This window comes from Colobus angolensis, unplaced genomic scaffold (assembly GCF_000951035.1).
Source record: "Colobus angolensis palliatus isolate OR3802 unplaced genomic scaffold, Cang.pa_1.0 Scaffold27, whole genome shotgun sequence".
Lineage (NCBI taxonomy): Eukaryota > Metazoa > Chordata > Mammalia > Primates > Cercopithecidae > Colobus > Colobus angolensis.
In genome coordinates this window covers 3,119,063-3,145,656 of record NW_012115932.1, presented here as the reverse complement: position 1 = coordinate 3,145,656, position 26,594 = coordinate 3,119,063, and the positions used below count along the sequence as shown (strand labels likewise).

Genomic DNA, 26,594 nt, shown 5'->3' with positions numbered 1-26,594 from the left:
TGCCTCCAGGAAATACCACACCTAAAACAGATACTTCCTCATCACCATCCATAAAAGTACAACATTTCAGCAGTGACCCGGTAACTTGCATCCATCCCAGAAGAAGGTTCTCAGCTATGAGCACATGGAATTATATCTGAAATATGAACTATGGTCTAACTAGGTCTGTCAGATTATAAAACACAAATTCTTGATCCACTACATATTCTGCCTTTTGTATGTGCTTCACTTATCTCTTCTTTCAGTAACTTTTTTTTTTTTCTCATTAGAAAAGTAATACAAGGTCATTGTAGACATTCTGGAAAATTTAAGAGATCACTAAAAAGAAAACAAAAATCATTTGCCCCCATACCATTCATGTGTTACATTTTGTGCTCTAGAACCTTCTGTTACCACTAGGGAACGTATCCAAGTCATGTGGCACCAAAATCACATGGCACCAAACTATGTTAGTGGTGGTGAACTAACCTCAATTCTTGCCTCCTCATGAAACATGAGGTTTTCCTTGACCCCTTCGTAGTCCTCGTGACAGGAGTGCCTCGCTTACTTGGCCCACAGCTCTCAACCCCTTATGGGGCAGGGAGCATACAGGTGAGCAGGTGCAGGAGCCAGAGCAAATGCTTTCGGGCACCAGCAGGACCAAAACTCTGTGCAGGCCCCACAGCAGCATCTAGGGTGGAGTACCCATGACCCCTGGAGCCCCAGAGGGCATATGTTACAGCACACTTTTTTAGCTTTGCTGTCCATGGATGGATGAAGTGTTTAACAACTCAGTGAACCCTCTGCCTTTTTGCAAGGCCAGAGGGTCAGTGTGACAGCCTTTAGCGTCCTCACCCATGGTACCTGAGATCTTGTTCAGGAAAAATCAGGTTGCATGAACGAATGAATTGAAGGGTGGTGAATGTGGAGAATTTTATTGCTGATGGAAGTGGCTCTCCGCAGGAAGGGGAGGCGGAAAGGGGAGGGACCCGGAAGGTATTCTTCCCCTGAAGTCCTGCCGTCAAGTCATCCCTCTGAAGTCAAACTGCTTCTTTCCAGCATTCAGCTGCTGCTTCTCTCCTCCCCTTCTCTGCTCTCAGCCAGTGAAGCCTGGGGTTTTTATGGGTGCAGGATGTGGGGGCGGGGTGGGCCACAGGTGGTTTGGGAAACGGCAACATTGGAGTGGGAAAACAGGAACACATGTTCTCACTTTGGGCAGCAGCACCAGGCTTGAGGGTGGGTCTTTGCCAAAGACCCCCACCCTTTTCTGCCTAGAATTTCTCTGTCTCCTGTCCCTATTACTCGGAAGAAAGAATTTGACCAAAGGGCTTAAGACGGAGTGAGAGACCCAGGCAAGTTTTAGAGCAGGAGTGAAAGTTTATTTAGAAAGTTTTAGAGCAGGAGGCCGGACATGGCAGCTCATGCCTATAATCCCAGCACTTTGAAGGAGGCCAAGGCAGGTGGATCACTTGAGGTCAGGAGTTCGAGAACACCCTGGCCAACCTGGTGAGACCCCATTTCTACTAAAAATACAAAAATTAGGCAGGCGTGGTGACTGTAATCTCAGCTACTCAGGAGGCTAAGGCAGGAGGATGGCTTGAACTCAGGAGGTGGAGGTTGCAGTGAGCTGAGATCACGCCACTGCACTCCAGCCTGGGTGACAGAGCGCAACTCCGTTTCAAAAAAAAGTTTTAGAGCAGGAACAGAAAGAAGTACACTTGGAAGAGGGAGAGTGACTTGAGAGATTCAAGTGTGTGGTTTAACCTTTGATTTGGGGTTGCATATGCTGGCATGCTTCTGGGGTGAAGCCTCCCTTCTCCCTTCTCCATTCTCCCCTGATTCTTCTCTTGGGGTGGGCTGCGCACATGCACAGTGGCCTGCCAGCACTTGGGAGGGACCACATACACAGTATGTTTACTGAAATTGTACACATGTTCACTTGAGGCATTCTTCCCTTACCAGTTGAGTGTTCTTAGAAGCTCATACACCAGTTAAATGCAACCATTTTCCCTCCTAGTGCGCATGCTTGAGCTCATTCGCCCAACTCCTAAGATCTTATTGGGAAGCTGCTGATCACCAGCTTCAGGTGTTCTATCTATTGGGAGACTGCTGTTCCCTGGTACCAGCTGTGACCAATTACTATTTTAGCGAGACAGTTTAATAACCATCTGACCCTCACCTAATGGTTACCTGACATTCCTGGTGGTGGTGGGTGGGGAGAGGGGGGGACCCTCTTCTGCCCTGCTCATGTCTGACTAGCTATCTGCTGTAACACTTACACTTTTTTTGGTAAGAGCATCTATCTATGAGGCAGGAGGTAGAAGCTACTTCCCATACCCCTAGGCTAGAAGTATCCTTTTCAAAAGCAACTGACCATTTGGGGGAAGAAGCCTTAGTTTTCATTATCCACACAATTGTCCTATTTCTGCACTTCACTGGCCACACAAATCACTTGGGCTCACCTAACAGACACATATGACTGTATCCATAATAGGTTCATTGCCCATTGCACACTGCAAGTCAATACGCTGAGAGGCCAGGTTGCAGCAAGAAAGAGGTTTCATTGTAGGGTCACTGAATGAGACAGGAAAAAACCTTAAATCTATCTCCTTGTGGCATTTGGTGATAGGGTTTTCAAGAGTTTGGGAGTGGGCTGATGTGTTGGAGATGGTTGATTGGTTGAAGAGTGCAGGGTGAAGTCATGGGACAGGGTGAAGCTGTATTTTCATGCTGATCCCCTTTCTTTGTGGGGGTTTTCAAACTGAAATGGGGTAGAACTGGGGACCTGAAAAACAACTTAAGTGATTCTTAAACAAAAACGTTACGATTGTAATGTCAGAGATCCCATCTAAAGGAACAATAAGGATACAAATCAATTCCTACAAAATCTTATTACCCTAATGTCAGAAATCCTGTCTATAGGAATAATGTAGATGCAAATGGTCAGGATCTAGTGCTACGTGACTTTGAGCAACAAGGAAGTGGGCCAACGTGCAGCCTAATTAATGCTTAATTATAACTATATTTCTGTCCAGAACCCAGCATGCAATTCTTGTCAACCCTGTGAGGGTGGTTTCATGACTCTCAATGGCCTACCACTTTCCACCTAGTAGGGCAAACTTGCCTTGTCTATCATTTTCCTTGTAATAAGCCCATTCTCCTTGTCAGGGAGTGGTATACAGGTGATAAGCAAGACTTCATGAAAAGGCTATGGGAGCTTGTAGGGCAAATTATTTGCTCCTAAGAGACATAAACAGGAAAAGATAGACCTTTCTTATTCCAGATGTCATCAATCCTTAGTGGATTGATGCCTGGAACTGCAGAGCTCCTTGGAAAACTACACCCAGGGCAACCTAATTGACGCAGATGTGAAATCTGTTCAAGTGACCTCTAGCAAGTCACTGCAAGTGACTGAATACAAAATAGACTGTTGCAAGAAAAGAGCAATTTGCCGAACAATATGTACAGTATGATCCCATTTATACAGCCAGATAGATATAAATACACAGAGAAGCATTGAAAAGCTCTGCAGGAATGCTGGCAATGGTAACCTCTGGAAGCCACAGGAATCAGGGCTTCGACATTGTATTCTGTGTGTATTTGTATTGTTTGAAGTTTTTACAGTAGGATGCATGCAGGTATTGCTTATGTAATCTTCTAAACATTTTAATTGTTATAAGTACACATAGCTTCTCCTTTATTTGAAATGTGTACTAGATGATCAAAGCATTCTTCTAGGAGAAAATATGTTTTTGTGGCCAAAAAAATTCTTGAAGTTATTTTTGGTTTTTAGGGGGTTTCCTCCATCTCACAGCTTAATCATCAGTCACATTATCCTTGCAGCTCAGCATGCCCTCTGTCAGCAGACTTTCCTCGTCCATAGGGTAAGCCATAGAAAGCTTATGGGTATTGGTTCATTTTGCCTAGGGTCAGGGTCTGGATTGTGAAGTGGGACATGTTGATAAACCTCTTCTCTAAAATCAGGTCAGTGGGCATTCGGCTGTTATTACCAGAATGCTGGCTGGCCGTGCAGGGTGTCCAGAGATGAGTGAAGCATAGGTTGTATCTCCAGGCAATGGAACACAAGTGTATGGCCTGTCTCAGAGAGTGGGCTGTGGCCTCCACATTAGAACAACCTGCCAGTGACCACATTAGAACCTCCACTGTTAAAATGCAGGTTCCTGAGCCCAATCCCAGATCTGAATCAGAATCCCCGAGCATCAGCCCCAAGAACCTGAATTTTGTTGTTATATGCAGAGAAAGTACGAGAACTACTTCCTCTGTGGGTGAATTGGACTTATCAAAGTAGTCAGTCCCGAGGGGCAGAGATGGCATAGGTGCCAGTTCTTCTTTTTCATCCTAGATGCTCAGAGTCAAATTCGTGGCTCAGCTCTAGCCAAGTGATTTCATTGTGGGAAGACAATTCAGAGCCCTGTTCCAGGCTCCTCACATTGATTCTCTCTGTCTTCTTCCACTCCTCTTTGTCATCTTTGATGTCCCCTTGTGAGCTACCAAAAGACTTTCTGGGACACGACAGGATAACAAAATAAACAAGTGCAAGCAGCCATTCATTAAACATCCAGCCAGGATGTTACTTTAACTGCATCCCATCATATCTCATTAATCTTCACACCAGTCCTAAGATCAGGCACTATTATTAACCCGATTTTGCAGATGTGAGGAACTCAGGCTTAACGAAGGTAAGTAACTTGCAGGTGTGAATATCCAGCTCTCTAACTCCAGAGCCTATCCTCTTAAAACCCTATTACTTGTCCCTGGTGGAAGTGAACACTGGGGACCCTTCCATATCGGACTAGCTTTTGGGCTGCAATCTGAGCGGGAAAGGGAGGATCACGGCATACTTTGAAGCTTCTTTTGCATAACTGGCGCTGAATTTTTGCTGAGACTTTACATTACGGTTTTGTTTTTGTTTTTTTTAATTTTGAATGTGCTTTTATGAACACATGAATAAAATATTTGTGTCATTTTGAACCTTATTTGTCTTATTTTATACATGTATTTATTTATGGGGGGCACAAGGACTCATCTGTAGTGGTGCGGCCACTGTAAATAAATTAGTGAAACTACTTCACATCAATTTCATATAAAGTTTTCTGTTCAGTACACTTCAGTGATGGATGGGAGGAAATTAATACATGTTTACAAAAAGCCCCTCCCTCAGTTGTTACATATGCCACAGAGATACCAGTTGTGAAAAGTGCAGGTGCACTTACACATATACACACACACTCACACCCCACATATGGTGTCATACAAACAACATACCTGCAATCTGCTTTGTCCACTTAATTGTATATCTTGGATACAGAACTTGTTTCACTGGAAGGCTAAAAGGCAAAGTCTGGGGAGGCCTAGAGGACACAGGGGATGGGAGGAGGCACTCTGAGCTGGAGGTAAGGTCTCCACCCCCTGCCAGAGCACAGGGTCGGATAACCAGTGGGACTGCCAGCTTGGCTGCCAGGGCCCTCCCCGGCCGGGACAAACGGCTGGAGGGAGAAAGTATAAGCTCCGCTGCTCTCGCCCGGGTTTCCCATTTCCCCCTCCCCGCGCTGAGACGGTGAGGAAAGTTAGCCCGGAAATCTGCGCCCGCCTAAAACCCGGCCTGGTCCCAGCCACCGCCCCAGGAACTTCCCCCGCTGCAGGGGCCGGGGTCGAAAGCAGAGATGGAGAAGTGGACCCGCGCGGGTGGACTCCGGGGCGCGGGGGGACTCTGGGGCGCGGGGGACTTCGGGACGCGGGTACCGTCTCGCAGCGACCTCTGTCGGCGGCTCTGGGGATGGCCCGCATCTGTCTACTTGTACCTGGTATACGTGCAGGTACGTGTTTCTGTTCACGTGCAGACTGGGCGGGGGATGGGGGGGTCCACACCGGTGTACACTTTTGCATACCTCTTAGCAACTTGAAATTCCACCACGAGAGATATCTTTATTCCGCTATTCCTGTGCATCTGCGTGGAGCCCCTCGGGCCATAGATTTGTGTGCAAATGAAATGAGGATGTAGTCTGGGTGCCCAAGAGGGGTGCCTTGAGTGTGGTTGTCTGTATGCCTCCCTGAGGGTATTTCACTTTCTGCTCCCATCCGCCACTTGAGCGAGTACCTATGAGCACAGGATGTGCACATATTTGAGTCTTGTTAGTGGTACACCCAGTTTTATCATCTCCTCGGGGTTGTGTCTGTATGAATGTGCATGGGTGTGTGTGTGCACGCGTGTGTTCCCAGTGGACAGAGGTGGATGGAGCCAAGATGGGTGGTAAATAGTATGTTTCTGAAATTAAAGGACTAATGTGGAGGAAGGTGCCCCAGATGTACTAAACCCTTTGCCCTTCATCTCATCCTCTCCGACTTGGGAAGAACCAGGATTTTGCTTTTAAGCCCTTGGGCATACAGTTGCTCCATCCTGACAAGAACTCAGCCTCCCATCTGACCGCCCCTTGGCCTTCCTTCTTCCTCGATCTGTGGAACCAAGGGAGGCTGCCTAGTGCTGTCTCTAAGCACCTTGGCCATGATGTAAACCCAAAGAAATTAGCATCTCCATCTCCTTCCTTTTTCCCCACCCAAAAGTCATTTCCTCTTAGTTCATTACCTGGGATTTTGATGTCTACGTTCCCTCCTCGTTATTGATACACACACAGAGAGACAGACAAAAAAGGAACTTCTTGAAATTCCCCCAGAAGGTTTTGAGAGTTGTTTATAATGTTGCAACAAGTCAGTTTCTAGTTTAAGTTTCCATCAGAAAGGAGTAGAGTATATAAGCTCCAGTAGCAGCAAGAGCAGCAGAAGAAACAACATCTGTTTCAGGGCCACTGGACTCTACATCCTGCCCAGAGCAAGGTAAGCACTTCCCAAGCCCCTTCCTCCCTGCCCTCCCTGTGGGCCTGCAGCTGTCCAGGTGTAGAAACCATTAGTGTGCTACCCCGGCACCTGGCAGCAGGGAGTTGGTGGATTCCTGGAAGCATCCCTGGTGAGTCACATGCTGGAACATTAGTGAAAACTTAGTACTTTGGGGACTGATGTACAGTGTCCGTTTTAAAAGCCAACTAATAATAACTGTATAGCAAGATCTGTGTGTATGCATATTTTATGGAAATGTTTGTTTTATCTTATTTTGAAATGGTATGTATTGATGTATAAAAGCATGTTCCTAAATATTAATGCCCGTCAGTGAAAGGATTGTATAGAGCTAAAGTGAGTGGTGCCTGCCTTACTACTGAAACTTTTAAAAAAGCCTTTCATGCATTCCTTAAAGTAATTGAATTCATAATTATATCTTATAACAGTGTTACAAATCAGACTTGCTCCCGTATTTGTGATGGTCTTGATCGCCAGTTGTGATATCAACCAAACTGATAGCTGGGTTCCCCATTCTTGTGGATTAACTAACTTTGGCCCCACTTAAAACATGAAAAGCTATTATTACTTCCTGAAGAGTTTTTAAATCTGTGAGAAGGGGGGAAAAAAATAACCTTTACTGTACTGGTATCTGATACTTGCCCAGGTAAAATTGTGTGCAACACCATGCCATTTTAACAAAGGCATTACTAACCCCCAGGTGATGACCCACTTTTTCAAACAAGGAATTTCAAGATACTAGATGGAATGTGGGTAACCTCTTAGAGTTTGTTTTACTGGAGTCTGAAATTGTACGATTTCCATACATTCCTTCATTCTACTAATAAGTCATGGAATCCCTCTATGCTGGACTCTGGGGATAAAGTGTGAAACAAGATAGACATGATCCATGGCATAAGAGAGTTCACTCAGTGTGGCAGAGAAGACAAACAGTAAAGAAGAGACTGTATTATTGCCATTGTAGTAAATGCTATGGGAGGAGGGGAGTCCTGACTTCATCTAGGCACCATGACACTTTACATGAATTATGTTACTAACTCCTTACTACAGTAGCATGCCCATTTTACAGATCAAGAGTGTGGGGCTTAAAGAGACCAAGTGACTCACCCAGAGTCACATAGCTAATAAGTGGAAGAGCTGGGATGACAGTTCTAGAAGTCTGCCTGGCCCTCAAACTGGGGCTCTTTGCATGTGCCACCCATGCCATCTGTGACTATATCTTTTTATTTTTTAATAATAACTCCCTTTTCTAATTAAAGGTAACAAACAAAATAAAACTTGAAAAAGAGATGCCCACCCGAGTGTCACTGGCATGCTGATGCTGGCACCAGTGCATACCCCAGGAAGTAGGAGTGTGTAACGTGGGGTCCCTTTGTCCTTCATGCGAGGGTTTCAAGAATGTAGAAAACCTATGAAATTGCACACACAAAAATTGGTTTTAATCCTCAAGACTCTCAAACTTACCATGCTGAGGAAATGTGGGCTGAGGGATGGTGCTGCCTGGTATCAGCTGATCGGCCAGAGCCAAAGGAGGTGATCCGCCACCATCACCTCTCCTGGACAGTGCTCTGTGGTTTCAAATGTAGGTGATACTAAAATGGGAGTTGTTTCTTAGAACCAAGGCCAGGGTTCCCTTGACCCTAGTTCACCTGAGATTGTCAAATGCATCTGAGCCATGCAGAGGAAGGGCTGGGCACACAGCTAGTGGGAAAACCTCAGCGTAAGTGGGTATAAAGGAATCACCAGGAGATACCAGGAATCTCCACTGTTTCCCTTCCAGTGTGCCAGCCTCTGGGTTTTACGGGCCCATGTAATTGCAGTACCTCTGTGTGCATTTCCCTACTGCCTGGAATGACTTTTTTTTACTATCCATGATATATAAAACACAGAAATACCAAATTGTTCCCTCACCTCTTCCTCTAGGTTCAAGCTAATATGTTATTGGTTGCCTTCTATAATATGTTGTCTTATTGCCTTTCCCAACAAGCCTTTGAGATAAGTATTATGTCCTTTTTATAGATGAAGAGACTGAGGCTCAGAGAGTAACTTGGCCAAAATTCAAGGCTGTGTCTGTTTAACTTCAAGCCTGTGAATGTACTCACTGGTGCCCTGTGCCAGCTAGTACTTTGCTACAGTCATAACCTAGACTGAAGTGATAGCCATGCCCCTAAAACTTCATGCTGCGGTGACAGCACTGAGCAGTGTCCAAGAAGACTTGACTTCTAGTCCTGTCTCTGCCACTCACAAACTTTATAAGGAAAAAAGTACATAGCAAGGTCCCCCTAGGGTGAGCAACAGTTCTGACAAAGCTGTGATTTGTCAATATTCAGTCACCCAACCCAGGAATGCTCATTTTTAAGGTATTTGGCTGAAACAGTTGAGCATTGCCCTTCATATAATTTAAAACAGGGGTTTCAGAACCCATGTTCCTCCGGACCATGGGTGCTCTGCAAGGTGAATGGAGTTGTTTCAGAATGTTTCAATAATCATCCCTACCTCGTTTGTAAGTGGCATGTCATTGTTGCAATCTGAAGATTTTCATAAACCCTGAATACTAACCTAGACTGGTTTCTATATCAGATGGTGGCTGATTTAACACAAAATTATGCATTTCATTATTTCATGGTGGATGTATCACTATGTTGTGGTCTTTTCCCAATGAACACTTTGATTTGCAGGGTTCTGGACCCTGAACATGGGCTAAACCAGTGGTTCTCAAGGTGTGGTCTCAGCGCCAGCAGCATCTGCTTCACCTGGAAACTTTCTAGAAATGCATATTCTCAGGCCCTCATCCCTGCTGAATGAGACACTCTCGGGGTGGGACTCAGCTGTCTGTTGTAGCAATGCTTCCAGGTTATCCTGACAGTCACTCAAATTTTAGAACCACTAGGTTCTCTATGTGGGAGAGAGTAATCTTTGAACTTGGAGAACAAGAGAAGCTAAACCCCTACAGCAAGGGCTGGTGACCAGGTCGTTGCCAGAACTTGAAGGTTCGCCTCTGTGTTACCTTTCCTGTCCCTAACCCAAGTCCTTCAGCTCTGGGTGTCCCAGCACACACTGCCTTGTGCTGCCATGATGCAGATGTGTGGCTCATCTCCCCAGCTGGTGGGGAGGCATCTAACACACTGACTTAATAAATATTTATTGAGTAAAAGTATTTGCTCCTAGGAAGCGGGATCCAGGTAAGCCCTTTTTTTCTCTCTCAACTGCTTCTAGCCCAGTGCTCTTTATGTAGTAAGCACTAAATAAACAACTGCTAGATGTTGATCCAGAAAGTCACATTCCTTCTATAAGCTTTAAGTTTCTCATCTTAAAAATAGGAGGATTGTATCAGATGGCTTGCCTTAGGTCTCTTTCAGCTCCAGAGCCCCAAATACCCTATGGTTCTCTATTTGGAGATGTTCTTCCCCAGAGACTGCCATAGAACTCCTGTAATTTACTTAGTATTTGCTTGACAGTATGGAGAAGAAAGGGGGAGAATCAAGATTTTATTTTTTTGAAAAAGTAGCTAGAATGTGTATATGGTTCACAAAGTTAACAAGAATTATTGACATTCTTTCTTCTCTTTTTCCTTCCTCTTCCTTCTCTTTTCCTCCTTCTCTTCCCCCTGCTTCTCTCCCTTCTTATAGATGTGTCACCAGCAGCTGGTCATCTCTTGGTTTTCCCTGGTTTTTCTGGCATCTCCCCTCATGGCCATATGGGAACTGAAGAAAGACGGTAAACCAGCCTCTCATTATTCTCTGTGGAGGCCCCACTTCTAAGCCAGGACTCCTGGGCAGCCACTGGTGGGAAATCAAACTGAAATGGGCAACCATGCACTGGGTCCTCTAGAGAAAGCCATCACTCTGGGAAAATGCAATGCCATATCTCTCTTTTCCACCTTGATGGTATCTATATTGTTTGGTTTTCACATTGGATGACATTGGTACACTATGGTAGGAAAAGACATATGATATTTTCTAGCATTACTAAAAACCAGCTGTTTCACACAATTAAAATTCCAAAGTGGAGGATTTGCAAAGTATAACAACTGTGTTCATTTCTCATTCCACCACATGATACTGCCCCCTCAGTTGGCACTGTGATGACTTACCTCTGACCAAGCACTTTGGAGGGAGCATAGGATTCAGACTCATATTGACTTGGGTTCAAGCCCTAGGTCTGTCAATGACTGCTTATGTAACTTTGAGCTGGGTCACCTGTAATCCTGAATTTCCTCAACTGTAAACTAGATGTTACAAAGCAGATGCCTACCACATGGTTTATTCAATGGGCTAATGAATGCAAAATACAACTCAACAGATAGAAAAATGAAAGTAAATGTCAGCTAGTATTACTATTTTGGTTGTTTAAAATATCTCTCATGATTCAAGAGATACTTTTTATTATCCCAATGATCAGTAAAAATTATTAGTTGACTAATAGAATAGTTAATGGTAAAATAAGGGTTTCTGCCCATCCTTCTAGGATCTCACACTCAGTAAATGTGCATTCTGATCGTTGGCTGTACCTGAAAGACCCTCAGATGTTTATCACTGAAGCCAATATCATGATGTTAGCAATTACTATCTTTAATTGTATAAAATAATAGTTCGTGTTTATTGAGGGCAGTGTCTCACTTAATTCTCACAAGAGCCATATGAAGTAGAGACTGTCTATATCCCATTTTATAGATGCTGGAAACTGAGGCCAGAGAGATTAAGTAACTTGCCTAATGTCACAAACCTGGTAAGGGTAGAACAGGGACTTGATCCCATTTCTGTCTTGCTTCAAAGCCGGTGCACTTAAATTTGTGAAAAAGTTTTTACAAGGACAGGAAGTAATTTTTTCCTGGGTCTTTGGAGAGCTGAATAAGAGGAAATGGACATAAATTCAGGATGAAAAGGTTTCAGCTGATGATCAGAAATAATCTTTTGGTATTCTGGAGAGCACCATCTTGAAATGGGTACCTGGAAGAAATTTGGGACCACTCCTCTCTTCTCAAGAATTTTGGGAAGACAGCAATCCAGCCACCCCTTCTACATGAGGGTTTCAGAGATTTAGACACTCTCTTAAGTAAACGCAAAGGCCTGAGCCAGGGGTATATGGCAGATCCCTTCCAACCCTGGGATTGTTAGTGAGCTCAGGAACCTTGGCCCTGGCATATTTGACCCCTTAGTGACTTCTGATTTGGTAAACCACAGAAATTCCAGAAAATCAATGTAAGAAACGCTCTGAGGTGTGACTTAAGAGGGCAGACGATGCAGTGAGGCTAAGTGCCAGGTTCTTGATGCTCTTCTTCAGCTTTCCTCCTGCAGCTATTTTCCCTGCTGTTGAGCAAATGTCTTCTAGGGCTTCCCAGCCTCAGTTGGGACAGGAAAGTAACCATGCTGTTCAGGTGTCAGGGGGACCAAAAAAACTAGAAAAAGTCAAACGTGCCACATGGTTTTACATCAGCACAGCTAATCATTTCCCCAGAGTTGGACCCCAAATGCTTTTGACCTCTTATTTTTGTGATCCATTCAGTTCTTATAATCCAATTGATGTAAAGTGAAAACTTTATATATTCTACAATGCTTTACATCCGGAGGCCAATAACAAGAACCACCATTTATAAAGCATGTAAGGGCACTGTGTTAAACTCTTATGTGAATGAGCTTATATAATCCACATATATCGACCTTCTAAAGCAAGGGCTAATATTTTTCTTATTTTCAAGATGATGACACTGAGGCTTAGAGTAGTTGAATGTCTTGCCGAATGCCACAAGACTGGAGTAAGGGCTAGAGCTGCTTCTAAATCCAGGCCTCTGCCACTCCAAAATCCAGGCTCTCAACCACTGTGACTCATAAACTTGAGCAGGCATCAACATCATCTGGAGAGCTTAAAAACCAAATGACTGAATCCATCCCAAGGATTCTGATTCAGCAGCTGAGAATTTGCATTTCTGATCCATTCCCAGGTGGTGCTGCTGATGGTGTTTCATCGATCATGCTTTGGGAACTACTACATTAAACAATTCTATTCAGTTAATAATTTATGCATGGATAAAAACATGAATGAAGCTTTGCTATAACACACTCTGAAATACTATGCTAAGTCATTCCTCAAAGGCCAGTTTAGACACCAGCATTAGGCATCCCTTGCAAAGCCAAGAGACAAAAGGTCTGTGATGTAGCCCTTGTACTTCTGACTTGATGTGACCACGCTTAGATCCTTGGCCTCAGTACCCTTCTTCATTAAATGGGAAGACTAAGATCTACTGGATTGCGTCATAAGAGTGTAAGATAGCTAAAAACAATAATAATAATACAGAGAGAATGAAAATCTCTATTGGTAATTTAAAACAGAGGAAACTAAATCCTTAAATATCCATGGAAAATTGTTAAGAGAGTTTCTCTGTACAGCTGGCTGACTCTTCAGTCTATAAATAACAATAACTAACACAGAATTTACTGTGTGGCAGACACTGTGCTAAGTACTTTACATGCTTTTTTTTTTTTTCATTTAATCCTCAGTCAAATGTATGGCAGATACTGTTATTATTATCATTTTACAGGTGAGGAAACTGAGGCTCATGATAATTAAGTACCTTGTTCCAAATCCCCCAGCTGGTTAGTGGAGACAGGATTACAGTCTTGGTTAGTTGTTCTCGACACCCTGAGCTTTTAACCACTATGTTATTCTGCTAAATATTGTAGTCTGCCGTATTCTTTATGAAACTGAAATTGTGCTGGAAGTTTCTCTCCCCTAGACCTTTGGCAAAGAGTCTTGTGCTGTTTGCAGTTTTTGGTATATTAAGGTATTTCCAATTTGCTGAATAATAAAAGGTTACTATTAAAGGCAGCCTTCCAGTCAATGAGTTGATGGCAGCTATAAAACTCTTTGTTTCTCTTTTCCATGACCTTGAGCCCAAGCAGGGTCTAATGCCTTGAGATCATCTCAGCAAGCATTTGTCAAATACTTGTTGTGAAAAAGGTTGTGTTTAGGCAGTGAGGATGCCCAGAGGGTTAATGAAACACAGTCCCAGAGTTCCTGGAGCTTACAGCCTGGTTCTTTACTTCCTGTGCATTCCAGTTTATGTTGTAGAATTGGATTGGTACCCGGATGCCCCTGGAGAAATGGTGGTCCTCACCTGTGACACCCCTGAAGAAGATGGTGTCACCTGGACGTTGGACAAGAGTGGTGAGGTCTTAGGCTCTGGCAAAACCCTGACCATCCAAGTCAAAGAGTTTGGAGATGCTGGCCAGTACACCTGTCACAAAAGAGGCGAGGCTCTAAGCCATTCGCTCCTGCTGCTTCACAAAAAGGAAGATGGAATTTGGTCCACTGATATTTTAAAGGACCAGAAAGGTAATTCTATGCCCTTGGATAGTATCAATTTTCTCTTTCGCTCATAAGAGTTAAAAACAACAACAACAACAATTTGAAAAGCCAAGTCATGATAAGTGTAGTTCATGAATTAACATCAAGTCTCTTATTGATGTTAACCTCCATTTTCCTTTGCTCTCCTGGACCCTTTGGGTTATCAGCCATCAAAATTTCATATTAAGGGAGTTTCATGGTCAGTCTGAATGCTTAGCCTAATGTTTTCTTTAAATAATGGTGGTATTATTTAATGGCTAATGGAAATTAACCAATAGTGTATCGCTCTGCACTGGGGTGATAGCCTTCAAAAAATGAATGCCTCTGCTGGGCATGTTAGATGTGTAGGGTACTCTGCAGAATCAACACCCTGCTAGGAGGCCCTCCCAATCCTGACGGAGCTACCCAAGAGGGAACGCGTGGAAGAACTTCACCCTGTACCATCCGGTGACCTGTGATTCATCACGATCAAAACCTTTCTGCAAAAGACTCCTAAATATTAAATTTTTGTTCTTTTCAAATCCAGAACCCAAAAATAAGACCTTTCTAAGATGTGAAGCCAAAAATTATTCTGGACATTTCACCTGCTGGTGGCTGACGACAATCAGTACTGATCTGACATTCAGTGTCAAAAGCAGCAGAGGGTAAGTGAAACTGCTCTGGTTTCTCAGCATTTTGCTAGGACTATTTCATTAAGAAATTAAGGGCAACCTCTCAGTGACCTATCAGTTAATGAAAAAGGGGAAAACAAAGTCAAACCCATATTTTTTCAACCGCCCTTCCTTGTCTACATTGAAGAAAGAACATGGAGATTTTAGCCAATCGCTTGAATAAATATATGTGTTAGGGCAGGATATTATTGGGAACTGAGAATAGTCTCTGCTGTGTTTGAACCCACTCATCCAAATTGCCTGGCCATGCTTCCTGATGGCTCATAGCACCAAAGAAAGGGATAAAAGGATAATTCAAACCTACAAATGACTTGCTGAAATTGCACCTGGAGTCAAAAATAAAAACAAGAGCTCCAGGGTGTAGATCTTAGGGGCCCTGAAGCAGACTCCAGAACTCGATGAGGCCTCTCGAAATTTTCCCAGGGCCACTTCAACCCCTTTTACTTCTGCTGACACCACTAATCTGAAGTTCGCTGTTGCTCCAATGCACTTGGACTTTCCCTAAGAAAGCAATTTCCATAAATACAAGACCTATGTGTTAACCCCCATGTGACTTACTTTAATCATCACCTAAGCAAACCCCAGGTAACCATCCTGAATTTACTATTATTTCACTGAGTAAATTAAGCATTGGGGTCTCACTTTTTCATCTTTAAAAGGAAAATGCTTACTAAAGAAATGTTTCTCCAAGTGCATAAAGACATAATCAGCAGAGGAATGGTTAAATAAAACATGGTACGCTATACTCTGGTTTAATGTGCAGTCATTGAAATGGATAATCCAACCTATATGTTTTGTCATGGAGAGCTCCCCATAATATGTTCAGGGGGGAAAAGAGTAGTTACATAATCATATGTATACAATTTGATCCTAGTTCATAAAAATAAAATCCATATGAATATTTATAGGTAAAATATATATAGTGGATATATATAATGTGGAGATATATATTACATGGATTATATGTATATAATGTGTTTTATATATATATATATATATATAATGTGGATATACAATCATCTTGAATATTCATAGAAAAAGTTCTGGCCAGGCACAGTGGCTCACACCTGTAATGCTAACTCTTTGGAAGGCTGAGGCAGAATGATTGCTTGAGGCCAGGAGTTCAAGGCCAGCCTAGGCAACATAGTGAGACCCCATCTCAGCAAATATTAAAAATAAAAAAATTAGGTGGGTGTGGTGGCACACACCTGTAGTCCCAGCTACTTGGGAGGCAGAGGGAGGGGATCACTTGAGCCTATAGGAGTTTGAGGCTACAGTGAGGTCTCATCCCACCACTGCACTCCAGCCTGGGTGACAGGGCAAGACCCTGTCTCTTAAAAAAAAAAAAAAAAAAGAGAGAGTGAGAGAAAGAAAGAAAAAGAAAAAGGAAGGTCTGGAAGGATACAACAAGCTATTATTAGTACTTATACCTGCGGAGAGCAGTTAAGGCTGAAAGAGGCATATCTTTCTTTCCTTTATATGGATCTTTATCATCTTTACTTTTATAATTAGTGTGTATTGATTCCTGTATTGATTTTATAATTAAAATGGGAAAAATGAATTTAAGTTTTTAACAAGGGGGTTTAATAATCAGGGATTCTAGATCTAAAACAAACAAACAACAAACAAAAACTTCCATATTCATTGAGTCCAGAGACATGTAAGTGCTCTTGAAGCTAACCTTTTTCTCCTGTGGAGGGCGGTTTCTTACCTTCTGGGTAGAAATCAGCCCAGGTGGAGAAACTGTCCTTGGACAACAGTTGAGGCCTTACCTGCCTTACTGGCTACCATCACTCTCCCTAATGTGTAACGCAGGCTGATTTCTGTCTTCGACTTCAGCTCTTCTAACCCCCAAGGGGTGACATGCGGAGCCGCTACACTGTCTGCAGAGAGGGTCAGAGGGGACAACAAGGAGTATGAGTACTCAGTGGAGTGCCAGGAGGACAGTGCCTGCCCAGCCGCTGAGGAGAGGCTGCCCATTGAGGTCATGGTGGATGCCATTCACAAGCTCAAGTATGAAAACTATACCAGCAGCTTCTTCATCAGGGACATCAGTGAGTGTTGCATGATTATATGTGCTCCATAAGGAAAGACACCATTTGTCACATGTTCACAATGCCCCATGCACTGGGGTAGGTGGTTGACAAGCATTATCTCTTTTATTCTGCATCCAAAAACAAAATACAGTGTAGATACTATTATCTGCATTTTAAGGAGGAGGAAATTGAGTCTTAGAAAAGGTAAGCAACTTGCCCCAGATCTCAGATCTTACAGCTAGCAGTTCTAATCCAGATCCGCTCCACTAGAGCTGCTCTTTGCTGCACTTTGATTCAGCTGCCAGATAGTTTCCATGATGAATCCCAGAGCCTAATCAAGCCTAATATTCATATTCAGAACCAGGGCTTCCCTACTAGTGGCAATTATTCCCAACCAATCTTTCCTTAGCATTTGAAAAGGGACTTCTTTCTTAGAATTTAAATGGACATCTATTTGTTTTAATTGGCAGATAGGGATTTTACCGTAAGTCATTTCCTTTACTATTTATTCATGGACCAGGCAGCATGATAAAGTGTAACAGAATCAGAGAACTTGCTTCAAAACTTATGGAGGGTTTGTACTTGGTGGGTGGGGTCTAGTTCACATAGGGTGGCCAAGGAAGGCCTCTCTGAGGAAGTGACATTTAGCTGACACCAAAAGGAAAGATGTCGGTTGTTTTAAGAGCAGAGGGAAGCATATTTGCGAAGGACCTGCTAGGAGCCGTGATCTTTGTGTGGAGCAGCGCCAGGCCTACAGAGCCCAACCACATACCCTAGCATATCTCCCCCTCCTCTTATCTAGAAGACCTAATTGAGGAAGGAGTCTTTGTGTGCTGTATCCTTCATGCATAGTCCAGTGGCTGGAACATAATGGGTGCTCGGTATTTATGGAATAAACAAGCACATTGAGCATAGAGACAATTGACTATAACTGCTCCAAGACATGTCAGCACCAAAAGCTATGAAAAGACAAAAAAAAAGGGCAGTAAATAGAAAATCTATCTTCTCATCCCCAGGGAGAGGCTCACCTCAGTTCCATGTTCAGTGCAAAGTGAGGGATTAGCACAGAGAGGATGGTCCTTCAGTGCATGGTCCATAACCATTAAAGCAGAGGTCTTCTCACTGTGCAGTCCCATCTGATTGTTCAGTGACGAGGATTCTGAGCATCTCTCAGATCCTGCAACAAATGTGGATCTGAGACGTGGCCATTGAGAGCGACTGCCTTCCGTAGGCAGCGGCGTGAGCACCTGCAGCAGAGGTGCCGCACATGTGCCAGTCAGGTGCTCACAGAAGTTAAGTAACTATCCAGCAGACTCACAGCTGATCAAAGGTGCAAAGGAGATCATAAGCCGAAACCACTGAACTCCGAAGCCTTATTAGGAGAATAAAGCATGTTTATCCTCTTTCACAGTCAAACCCGACCCACCCAAGAACTTGCAGCTGAAGCCATTAAAGAATTCTCGGCAGGTGGAGGTCAGCTGGGAGTACCCTGACACCTGGAGCACTCCACATTCCTACTTCTCCCTGACATTCTGCATTCAAGTCCAGGGCAAGAGCAAGAGAGAAAAGGTAAGAAGTGATTCAGGTGCAGTATATTCCTTGGTCAGTTTTATGGAGACCCACCATAAAGTGAGAAGATGAATGATGATAATAACAACTACATCCATGTATCACTTAGCAACAGGGATACGTTCTGCGAAATTCATCGTTAGGCAGTTGTATCATTGTGCAAACATATATGGTGTACCCACACAAACCTAGATGCTATAGTCTACCACACATCTGGGCTTTATGATCTAGCTTATTGCTCCTAGGCTGCAAACCTGTACAGCATGTTCCTGTACTGAATACTGTAGGCAATTACAACACAATGGTTTGTATATCTAAATAGAAAAGATACAGCAAAAATGCAATATTATAACAATATAGGACCACTGATCATATATGTGATCCTTCTTTGACTGAAATGTTATTATGTGATGCATAATTCCTTTTTTTTAGCACTTTTCTATGTGTCTAGAACTGTGCCAAGGGTTTTCCATGTTTATTTCACTTAATCTACAAAATTAACCCGACAAAGGCAGCTGGTGTTATTCTTGTTTTTTTACCCCCTTTTTCTGTGGAAAAGAGGTTTTCCTTTTGTCCAGAAACTGTGGCAAGGTAAAGCAAAGCTGTAGCTGATGCAGGAATTTTGTGTAGGTGTTAGCAGCACTGCCCTCACTATGTGCTCATTGGACAGTAGCCCAACCCCAAGAAAAGGGTGGTTGGTAGCCAGTAGTATTATCATCATTTCACAAGTGATTGAAGACTCAGAGAGGTTAAGTGACTTTCCCAAGGTCACCCAGCTCAGAAATGACAAAACCAGGACACAAACTCAATCTGCCAGACAGAAAGGCCATGCACCTAACCACCCCACCACCTCTGATATTGGTCATTGATCTTGGCACTCAGAATCAGTCCTGATAGAGGAGACCTGGGCTTCAGAAGTCTAAAATTGCTGTTTCAACTGAGTCCATGTAGTGAATGATAGGACAGGCAACTGATATTACCCCCAAAATAGATAGCTCCTGGCTGTTTCAGATATTATAAAATTATTTTATTAAACAGAATATCTACACTTACAGAGGCTAAGATATTGGCTTCCCAGCTTCCTCTCCTTACAGCAGAATTCCTTTGCCTACTGCAAGGTTCCAGAGGCCCTTTTGTACAGCCCCAGACTCCTTTGACCCCATTTTTAAAATCACTGGACAAAGCCCTAATTCAGCATAACATTTAGCATGTGGTAGAAATTCAGTAAGCTGGTTACTCTCTGGGAAAAAAATTAGGTGGGGAGGCTATTCTGGAATAGATATTTATCTAAATATTATTTTATGTCTTGGCAAGTACTTTCCCTATTTAAGATCTGTATGATTAATAGGTGATATTGAGTGCTTCCTATGTGCTAAAGACTTGCTAAGAGTTTGACATGATTTTTACCTTGAACTTCTACAATTCTATGAAGTAGGCATTATTGTCATCCCTATTTATAAGTGAGGAAACAGACAGAGAGAACCTAAGATATTTTCCTGAAGTTACACAGCTATTAAGTAGCAGTGACAGGATTTGAAGGCAAGTTTTCTGATGAAATGATCAGGATATGGTATTTCTGAATATCTCAGGGATGGCTAGAGCAAATCTGTCTCTCTCTCACCATCAGCTCAGGACTGGGTGACTGGCCATGGGGCCTTGAGGCAAGGCAACTGTGCTAGAAAGATAAAAGCTGGGTCAAACGATTTCTCCCTCAAGGGCTTACAAAGTACAAAAGCTGCACCTATATGTGGAGTGTCTGCCAGTAGGTGGTGCAAGTTCTACGCACGCCCCTGTGAATTGCAAGCGTAGTGTCTTAAGACCAAGATGGTTTTCTCTTCTTGTGATAGTTTGCTAAGAATGTTGGTTTCCAGTTGCATCCATGTCCCTACAAAGGACGCAAACTCATCCTTTTTTATGGCTGCATAGTATTCCATGGTGTATATGTGCCACATTTTCTTAATCCAGTCTGTCACAGATGGACATTTGGGTTGATTCCAAAGTCTTTGCTATTGTGAATAGTGCTGCAATAAACATACGGTGGGAACTGAACAATGAGATCACTTGGACTCGGGAAGGGGAACATCACACACTGGGGCCTATCATGGGGAGGGGGGAGGGGGGAGGGATTGCATTGGGGAGTTATACATGATATAAATGATGAATTGATGGGTGCTGACGAGTTGATGGGTGCAGCACACGAACATGGCACAAGTATACATATGTAACAAACCTGCATGTTATGCACATGTACCCTAGAACTTAAAGTATAATAAAAAAAAAATTATAATCCAAGAATAAAAAAAAAAAAAAAAAGACCAAGATGGACTTGTCTTGGGAGAGTATGCGTTGCAGAAAGAGGCTCGGCTTACCCTGTGACTATGTTGCCAAGGGGCCTTCACAGCTTTCCTTCTCTTTTGCAGAAAGATAGAGTCTTCACAGACAAGACCTCAGCCACGGTCATCTGCCGCAAAAATGCCAGCTTTAGCGTGCAGGCCCAGGACCGCTACTATAGCTCATCTTGGAGCGAATGGGCATCTGTGCCCTGCAGTTAGGTGAGCAGGCCCTCAAAGCCGAGTCCAGACCTGCACTCTCAGTACACCTAGGTGCAGGGATATGATTGGCTGCGTTGGAGAGGAAAGGGGGATGGGGTGGCCGGCACCCAGTTGCCAGAATCAGAAACATACATTTATTCATTAACAGATATTTATTTGGTGCCTGTGTTATGTAAGACACTGTGCTGGCCACAGGGATATTGCAGGAAAGAAAACAGACCTGGGTTCTGGCCTCCTAAAGAGAAAGGCAAAGAAGAGAGAGAGGTAGCCAGGAGGCAGAGCATGGAGGACTTGCAAGCTTGCAGGACTCAGAACCTTGTTCTGGGAGCCCTGGGCCCTGAAACCCACTGAAGGGTTTTCAGCAAGGAAGTAACACAATCAGATATTCTTTTAAGAAAACTCTCAAGAAAGCCTCTGGCAAGTGTGGTACCAGCCAAATTCCAGGCCACAGAAGGAAGGCCTGGGCCTTCTGACACGAAATCCCCAAAACCCGCTTGTCCAGGATGATGTGTTGTGAGAAATAAGAAGAGTTTGCTGTTGCAATGTCACCCCACATAGACTTTTGGTATTCTTTTCCAGGTTGTGATCCCAGGATGAAAAATTGGAGGAAAAGTGGAAGATATTAAGCAAAACGTTTAAAGACACAATGGAATAGACCCAAAAAGATATTTTCTATCTAATTTGCTTTAAAAAGTTTTTTTTAGGATCACAATGATATCTTTGCTTTATTCGTATAGGTAGTGCTAAATGCTCATTGAAACAATCAGCTAATTTATGTATAGATTTTCTAGCTCTCAAGTTGCCATGGGCCTTCATGCTATTTAAATATTTAAGTAATTTATGTATTTATTAATGTATTACTGTTATTTAACATTTGTGTGCCAGGATGTATTGAATGTTTCATACTCTCATGACCCAGTCCATCAGGATCAGTCCCTACTACTCAAAATGTGAATTTAATTTTATTTATACTGACAACTTTTCAAGCAAGCCTGCAAGTACATCAGTTTTATGACAATCGGGAAGAAGGCAGTGTTCTGATACCAGTGCCATCATATACTCGTGATGGATGGGAACGCAAGAGATACTTAAATGGAAACCTGACAATGCAAACCTGTTGAGAAGATCCTGGAGAACAAGATGCTAGTTCCCATGTCTGTGAAGACTTCCTGGAGATGGTGTTGATAAAGCAATTTAGGGCCACTTGCACTTCTAAGCAAGTTTAATCTTTGGATGCCTGAATTTTAAAAGGGCTAGAAAAAAATGATTGACCAGCCTGGGAAACATAACAAGACCCCCGTCTCTACAAAAAAATTAACAATTAGCCAGGCATGGTGGCCCATGCTTGTGGTCTCAGCTATTCAAGAGGATGAGGCAGGAGGATCCCTTGAGCCCAGGAGGTCGAGGCTACTGTGAGCCGTGATTGTGCCACTGCATACCAGCCTAGGTGACAGAATGAGACCCTGTCTCAAAAAAAATAATAATAATAAGATTGAAATTAAAATTCAGGTTTAGCTTCAATGGCAGTCCTCACCCCCACCTCTCTAACATACACAGGAGGATGGCACAGAAACACCGTAAGTGTCTGGAAGGCAAAAAGATCTTAAGATTCAAGAGAGAGGACAAGTAGTTATGGCTAAGGACATAAAATTGTCAGAATTGCAGATGGCTTCTTCACAGCCATGTGAGAAGCAGACAGATGCACAGAAAATCTGGAATCCCTTTCTCATTAGCATGAGTGAGCCTGATACACAGTTATGATCAGAAAGTATGGCTCCATGAAGGTGCTACTTTTAAGTAATGTATGTGCTTTCTGTAAAGTGATTACATTTGTTTTCTGTTTATTTATTTATTTATTTATTTTTGCATTCTGAGGCTGAACTAATAAAAACTTCTTTGTAACCATATTTTTGGCATTCTCAGCTGATTTGAGTACTCTGCTTGCAAGTCTACCAGGGGTGCATTTCTTCCCCTGTCATTTAAGAATTGCCCTTTCTTGAAGTGATCCCATTCCAAATTTTGCAGAGTCACTCTTTCCCCTTATAGTATTTCCAAAGTCAGTGTCTTCCTGATTTGGGGGGATGTCCCTGTAATCTGACCAGGAAGGATCCTTTGCAAGGGCACTGAGCTGCATTGTGCCTTTTTTAGGGGTGGATGCTCTCACTTCTTCCACCCTCTATCCTGGAATCGACTCTACTGGTTTCCCCAGAATCATGAAATAAAACTCTAACCTGGTGCAGCTATGGACATCTCAGCTCTTAGATCCAGCTCTAGTATTTGTTGAGGGTTTGCCCTATATATGGACATGTGCTCGCCCTCGGGGTTGGGAAGTTTCAAAAAGCCTTGCATTGTGTCTCCCAAACAGTGCCCACTCCTGACACTGCTTATAAGACAAGGATGAAAAGTTAACTTCACTACCATTAAATGCTGAAATGTTCAGGGTATATGGTATCCTGGGGTGAGAATGAAAAAGAAGGATCTGTGTAACCCAGCACCATCCAGGAAGACTCGTCAGAGAAGAAAGGGTGCCAGCTTTGGGCTAAAGAATGGGCAGGGCCTGCCAATTCCCCTTGGTGCTTCCTACGGAAGGAGCAGATGGTGGGATCTGAGGGAATGCACTCCAATTTCCTGCTATCCCAAAAATCCAAGTGTGCACATTCAGGCTTCCTTGCAATGGCAGGGTAATTACAATATGGGTGTTTGTTTACATTCCTGATTTTCAGCATCCCCTGGAGCCCTATGCCCCTATGCTCCTGGCCTAGAGGAATGGTGGGTGGCTTCTGTCATTCTACTCCAACCTTTGGAGCATATGGTCCCGTGTCATAAGCCCACACTTGACAGCATACAGTTGTTAATAACAAGTGTTTGCCCCCTACAGGGTCTTTCATCTACAGTTACCAAAGTATTTAATGGACATTTAATGGAAAACACTAACCAGATTTTAAAAAATAAATAATTACTTTTCATAAGCACTGATAACTGGGGACCTTTCCCCAAATTTCTGGCCAGTCTGGGGCAGAGCTGAGATGTTCTGGCTCCCATCATGCCCAGTGCTTTTGCGACATGACCTCTTGCAGTCGATAAATTTCAATGCATGTAATGCAGTTTTTCTTCTTTAAAGATAGTCTCCAGGACTGTCCTTTTTATTGTAAATCTAGCCACTACACAATGTATTAGATGTCTAAGCCAAAGATCTCAGGACTGGGACTAGAGCAGACTCTAGTCCCAACTATGGTTATGTAACAAGTCTGTTACATAACCATGTGACTTTGAGCAGAGTGTTGGACACAGCCCACTGATTTTCCAATCAATACTCATTCCCAACTGTTTTCTCCCCTGATGCCCTCTTCAGCTGTAAATGTTTGTAAGTTTAGCGACCACTTTTTCAGCCACCTTTGTTGCCCAGTAAAGCCAAAACACCCAGTCCTGGCCAATGAAATATAAGAAAATTCTGCTGGGAGGGTTGCTGAGAAGCTTTGGCTTTTCTGATGAAAAACAGAGCCATGGCTAGCATCACCCTTTCCCTCCTTCCTCCTCTCTTGAGCAGAAGAAAATCTCAAGAAGCGTCAGAGGACACCTTGTGCCCAGCATGAAAGCCATCATCCAAAAACTCAAGCTAGAGACTCCAGGCCAGACACTGTGGCTCATGCCTGTAATCCCAGCATTTTGGGAGGCCGAGGTGGGCAGATCACCTGAGGTCAGGAGTTTGACACCAGCCTGGTCAGCATGGTGAAACCCCGTCTCTACCAAAAAAATACAAAAATTAGCTGGGCATGGTGGTACACTCCTATAATCCCAGCTACTCTGGAGGCTGAGGCAGGAGAATCGCTTGAACCCAGGAGGCAGAGGTTGCAGTAAGCAGAGATCACACAATTGCACTCCAGCCTGGGCAACAGAGTGAGACTTTGTCAGAAAGAAAGAAAGAAAGAAAGAAAGAAAAGAAAGAAAGAAAGAAAGAAAAAGAAAGAAAGAAAGAAAGAAAGAAAGAAAGAAAGAAAGAAAGAAAGAAAGAAAGAAAGAAAGAAAGAAAGAAAGAAAGAAAGAGAAAGAAGAGAAGAGAAAGAAGAGAAGAGAAGAGAAGAGAAGAGAAGAGAAAGAAGAGAAGAGAAGAGAAGAGAAGAGAAGAGAAGAAAAGCAAAAAGCAAGACTCCAGACCCTCATGGCATCATGGAGCAGCTGAACCAACCACTGTATCTACCCACCCCAGATTTCTTGACTTCTTGACATGTGAGAAAGACAGACCCATATTTGTTACTTTTTTTATTGTGGTGAAATATTCATAACATAAAATGTAGCATTTTAACCATTCTCAGGGGTACAGTTCAGTGGCATTAAATACATTCATATTGTTGTGCGACCATCACCCCACCCATCACCAGAACTATTTAATCAGTCCCCCATCTATGAGAGACTGCTGGCCAAGTCAGAAAAAGGACCCATGACAGCACAGGAAGAAACTTGGGGTTTGGTGTCAGAAAACCTAGTTCTGCCCCTCACAGCTGGCATGGGCCTGGTGAAGACATGGAGCACTCGTTCCAGTGACATCAGGTGGGACTTTGGTGATACCCTGCTTCGCTGACCTCTGTGAGGTGTAAAACAAGTGAGGACATAAACCTGCAACCCCCCTTTGAAATCTTCAAGTGTCATATCCTTAGGAGTCCATCTCCTCGCTCCCATGTTCAAGAAGAAAGTGAGAACACTAAGGGCCAAATGCAGCCATAGAAGCTGCCTCACTAGGTCCCTAACAACCCTGTGCATTATTACAGATAAGGAAACTGTGGCCAAGGTCCCTGTTCCAAGGGCAGCCGGAGCATCAGCAGGACTCACCTGAAGGTGGGAAGAGGTTGGAAGATCCCACAGGAAAGCACCTCTACTGTCCTTTCATTCAGTATTTTTGGAGTCCCTGGTAACATCTGTGTCCCTGGCACCATCCTCAATTTTTTGGATACAGGGGTGAATAAGCCCCTGCCTTCCCATGGTTTCTTATCTCCAAAGGACCAAATGCTTGGAATTCTAAGCACTGGAGGCCACTTCTTAAGGATCAAGGGCACTATTAAATGAAATAAATAATTGGTTTAATGTGATGGTCACTGTGCCTGGCTCACAGGAAGCACTCAGTGAATGGCAGCTATGTCCACTGACTGGCTGTGATCTTGAACAAGTTATTTAACATCTTCAAGCCTCAGTTTTCTCATCCTTCAAATGGAATGATAGTACCTACCTCATAGTGTGGTTGTGAGGATTAAATGAAATCATGTTCAAGCATTGCTTTAAAGGGAACTTGATCCAATAAGTAAAAGCTTGTTGTAAAGTAAAATATACCTGATCCAATAACTAGAAAGCTTATTGTTATTAGTTTTATTGTGCTATTTAGACCCTGAAAGAAGCATAATTCTGGAACCTGTGCTTCTTGCAAGGTTTAGAGGACAAAGGGGTGGTTTTTACCTGGACTTGTTGTCTCTGAGAACCGGGTTGGCATGGAGGAATCATTAATCAGCCAGTGGGGATGAGAAAGCTGGTCCAGTCTGTTAGTAGATTTAAAAGCCTCTCCGGCGTAAAATCCCTTTCTTATA

At 43.3% G+C, this 26,594-nt stretch overlaps 1 protein-coding gene across 1 annotated transcript; it reads left to right on the top strand.

Annotated features, from left to right (window-relative positions):
- The first annotated feature begins 6,377 nt into the window (after positions 1–6,377).
- On the top strand, positions 6,378–22,923 carry IL12B (interleukin 12B). Its single transcript, XM_011947693.1, has 8 exons — positions 6,378–6,831; positions 10,479–10,566; positions 13,906–14,181; positions 14,720–14,837; positions 16,704–16,918; positions 18,312–18,469; positions 20,890–21,021; positions 21,601–22,923. The coding sequence occupies exons 2-7, from the start codon at positions 10,479–10,481 to the stop codon at positions 21,019–21,021; spliced, it is 987 nt and encodes a 328-aa protein (XP_011803083.1). The 5' UTR covers positions 6,378–6,831; the 3' UTR covers positions 21,601–22,923.
- Positions 22,924–26,594: the final 3,671 nt, after the last annotated feature.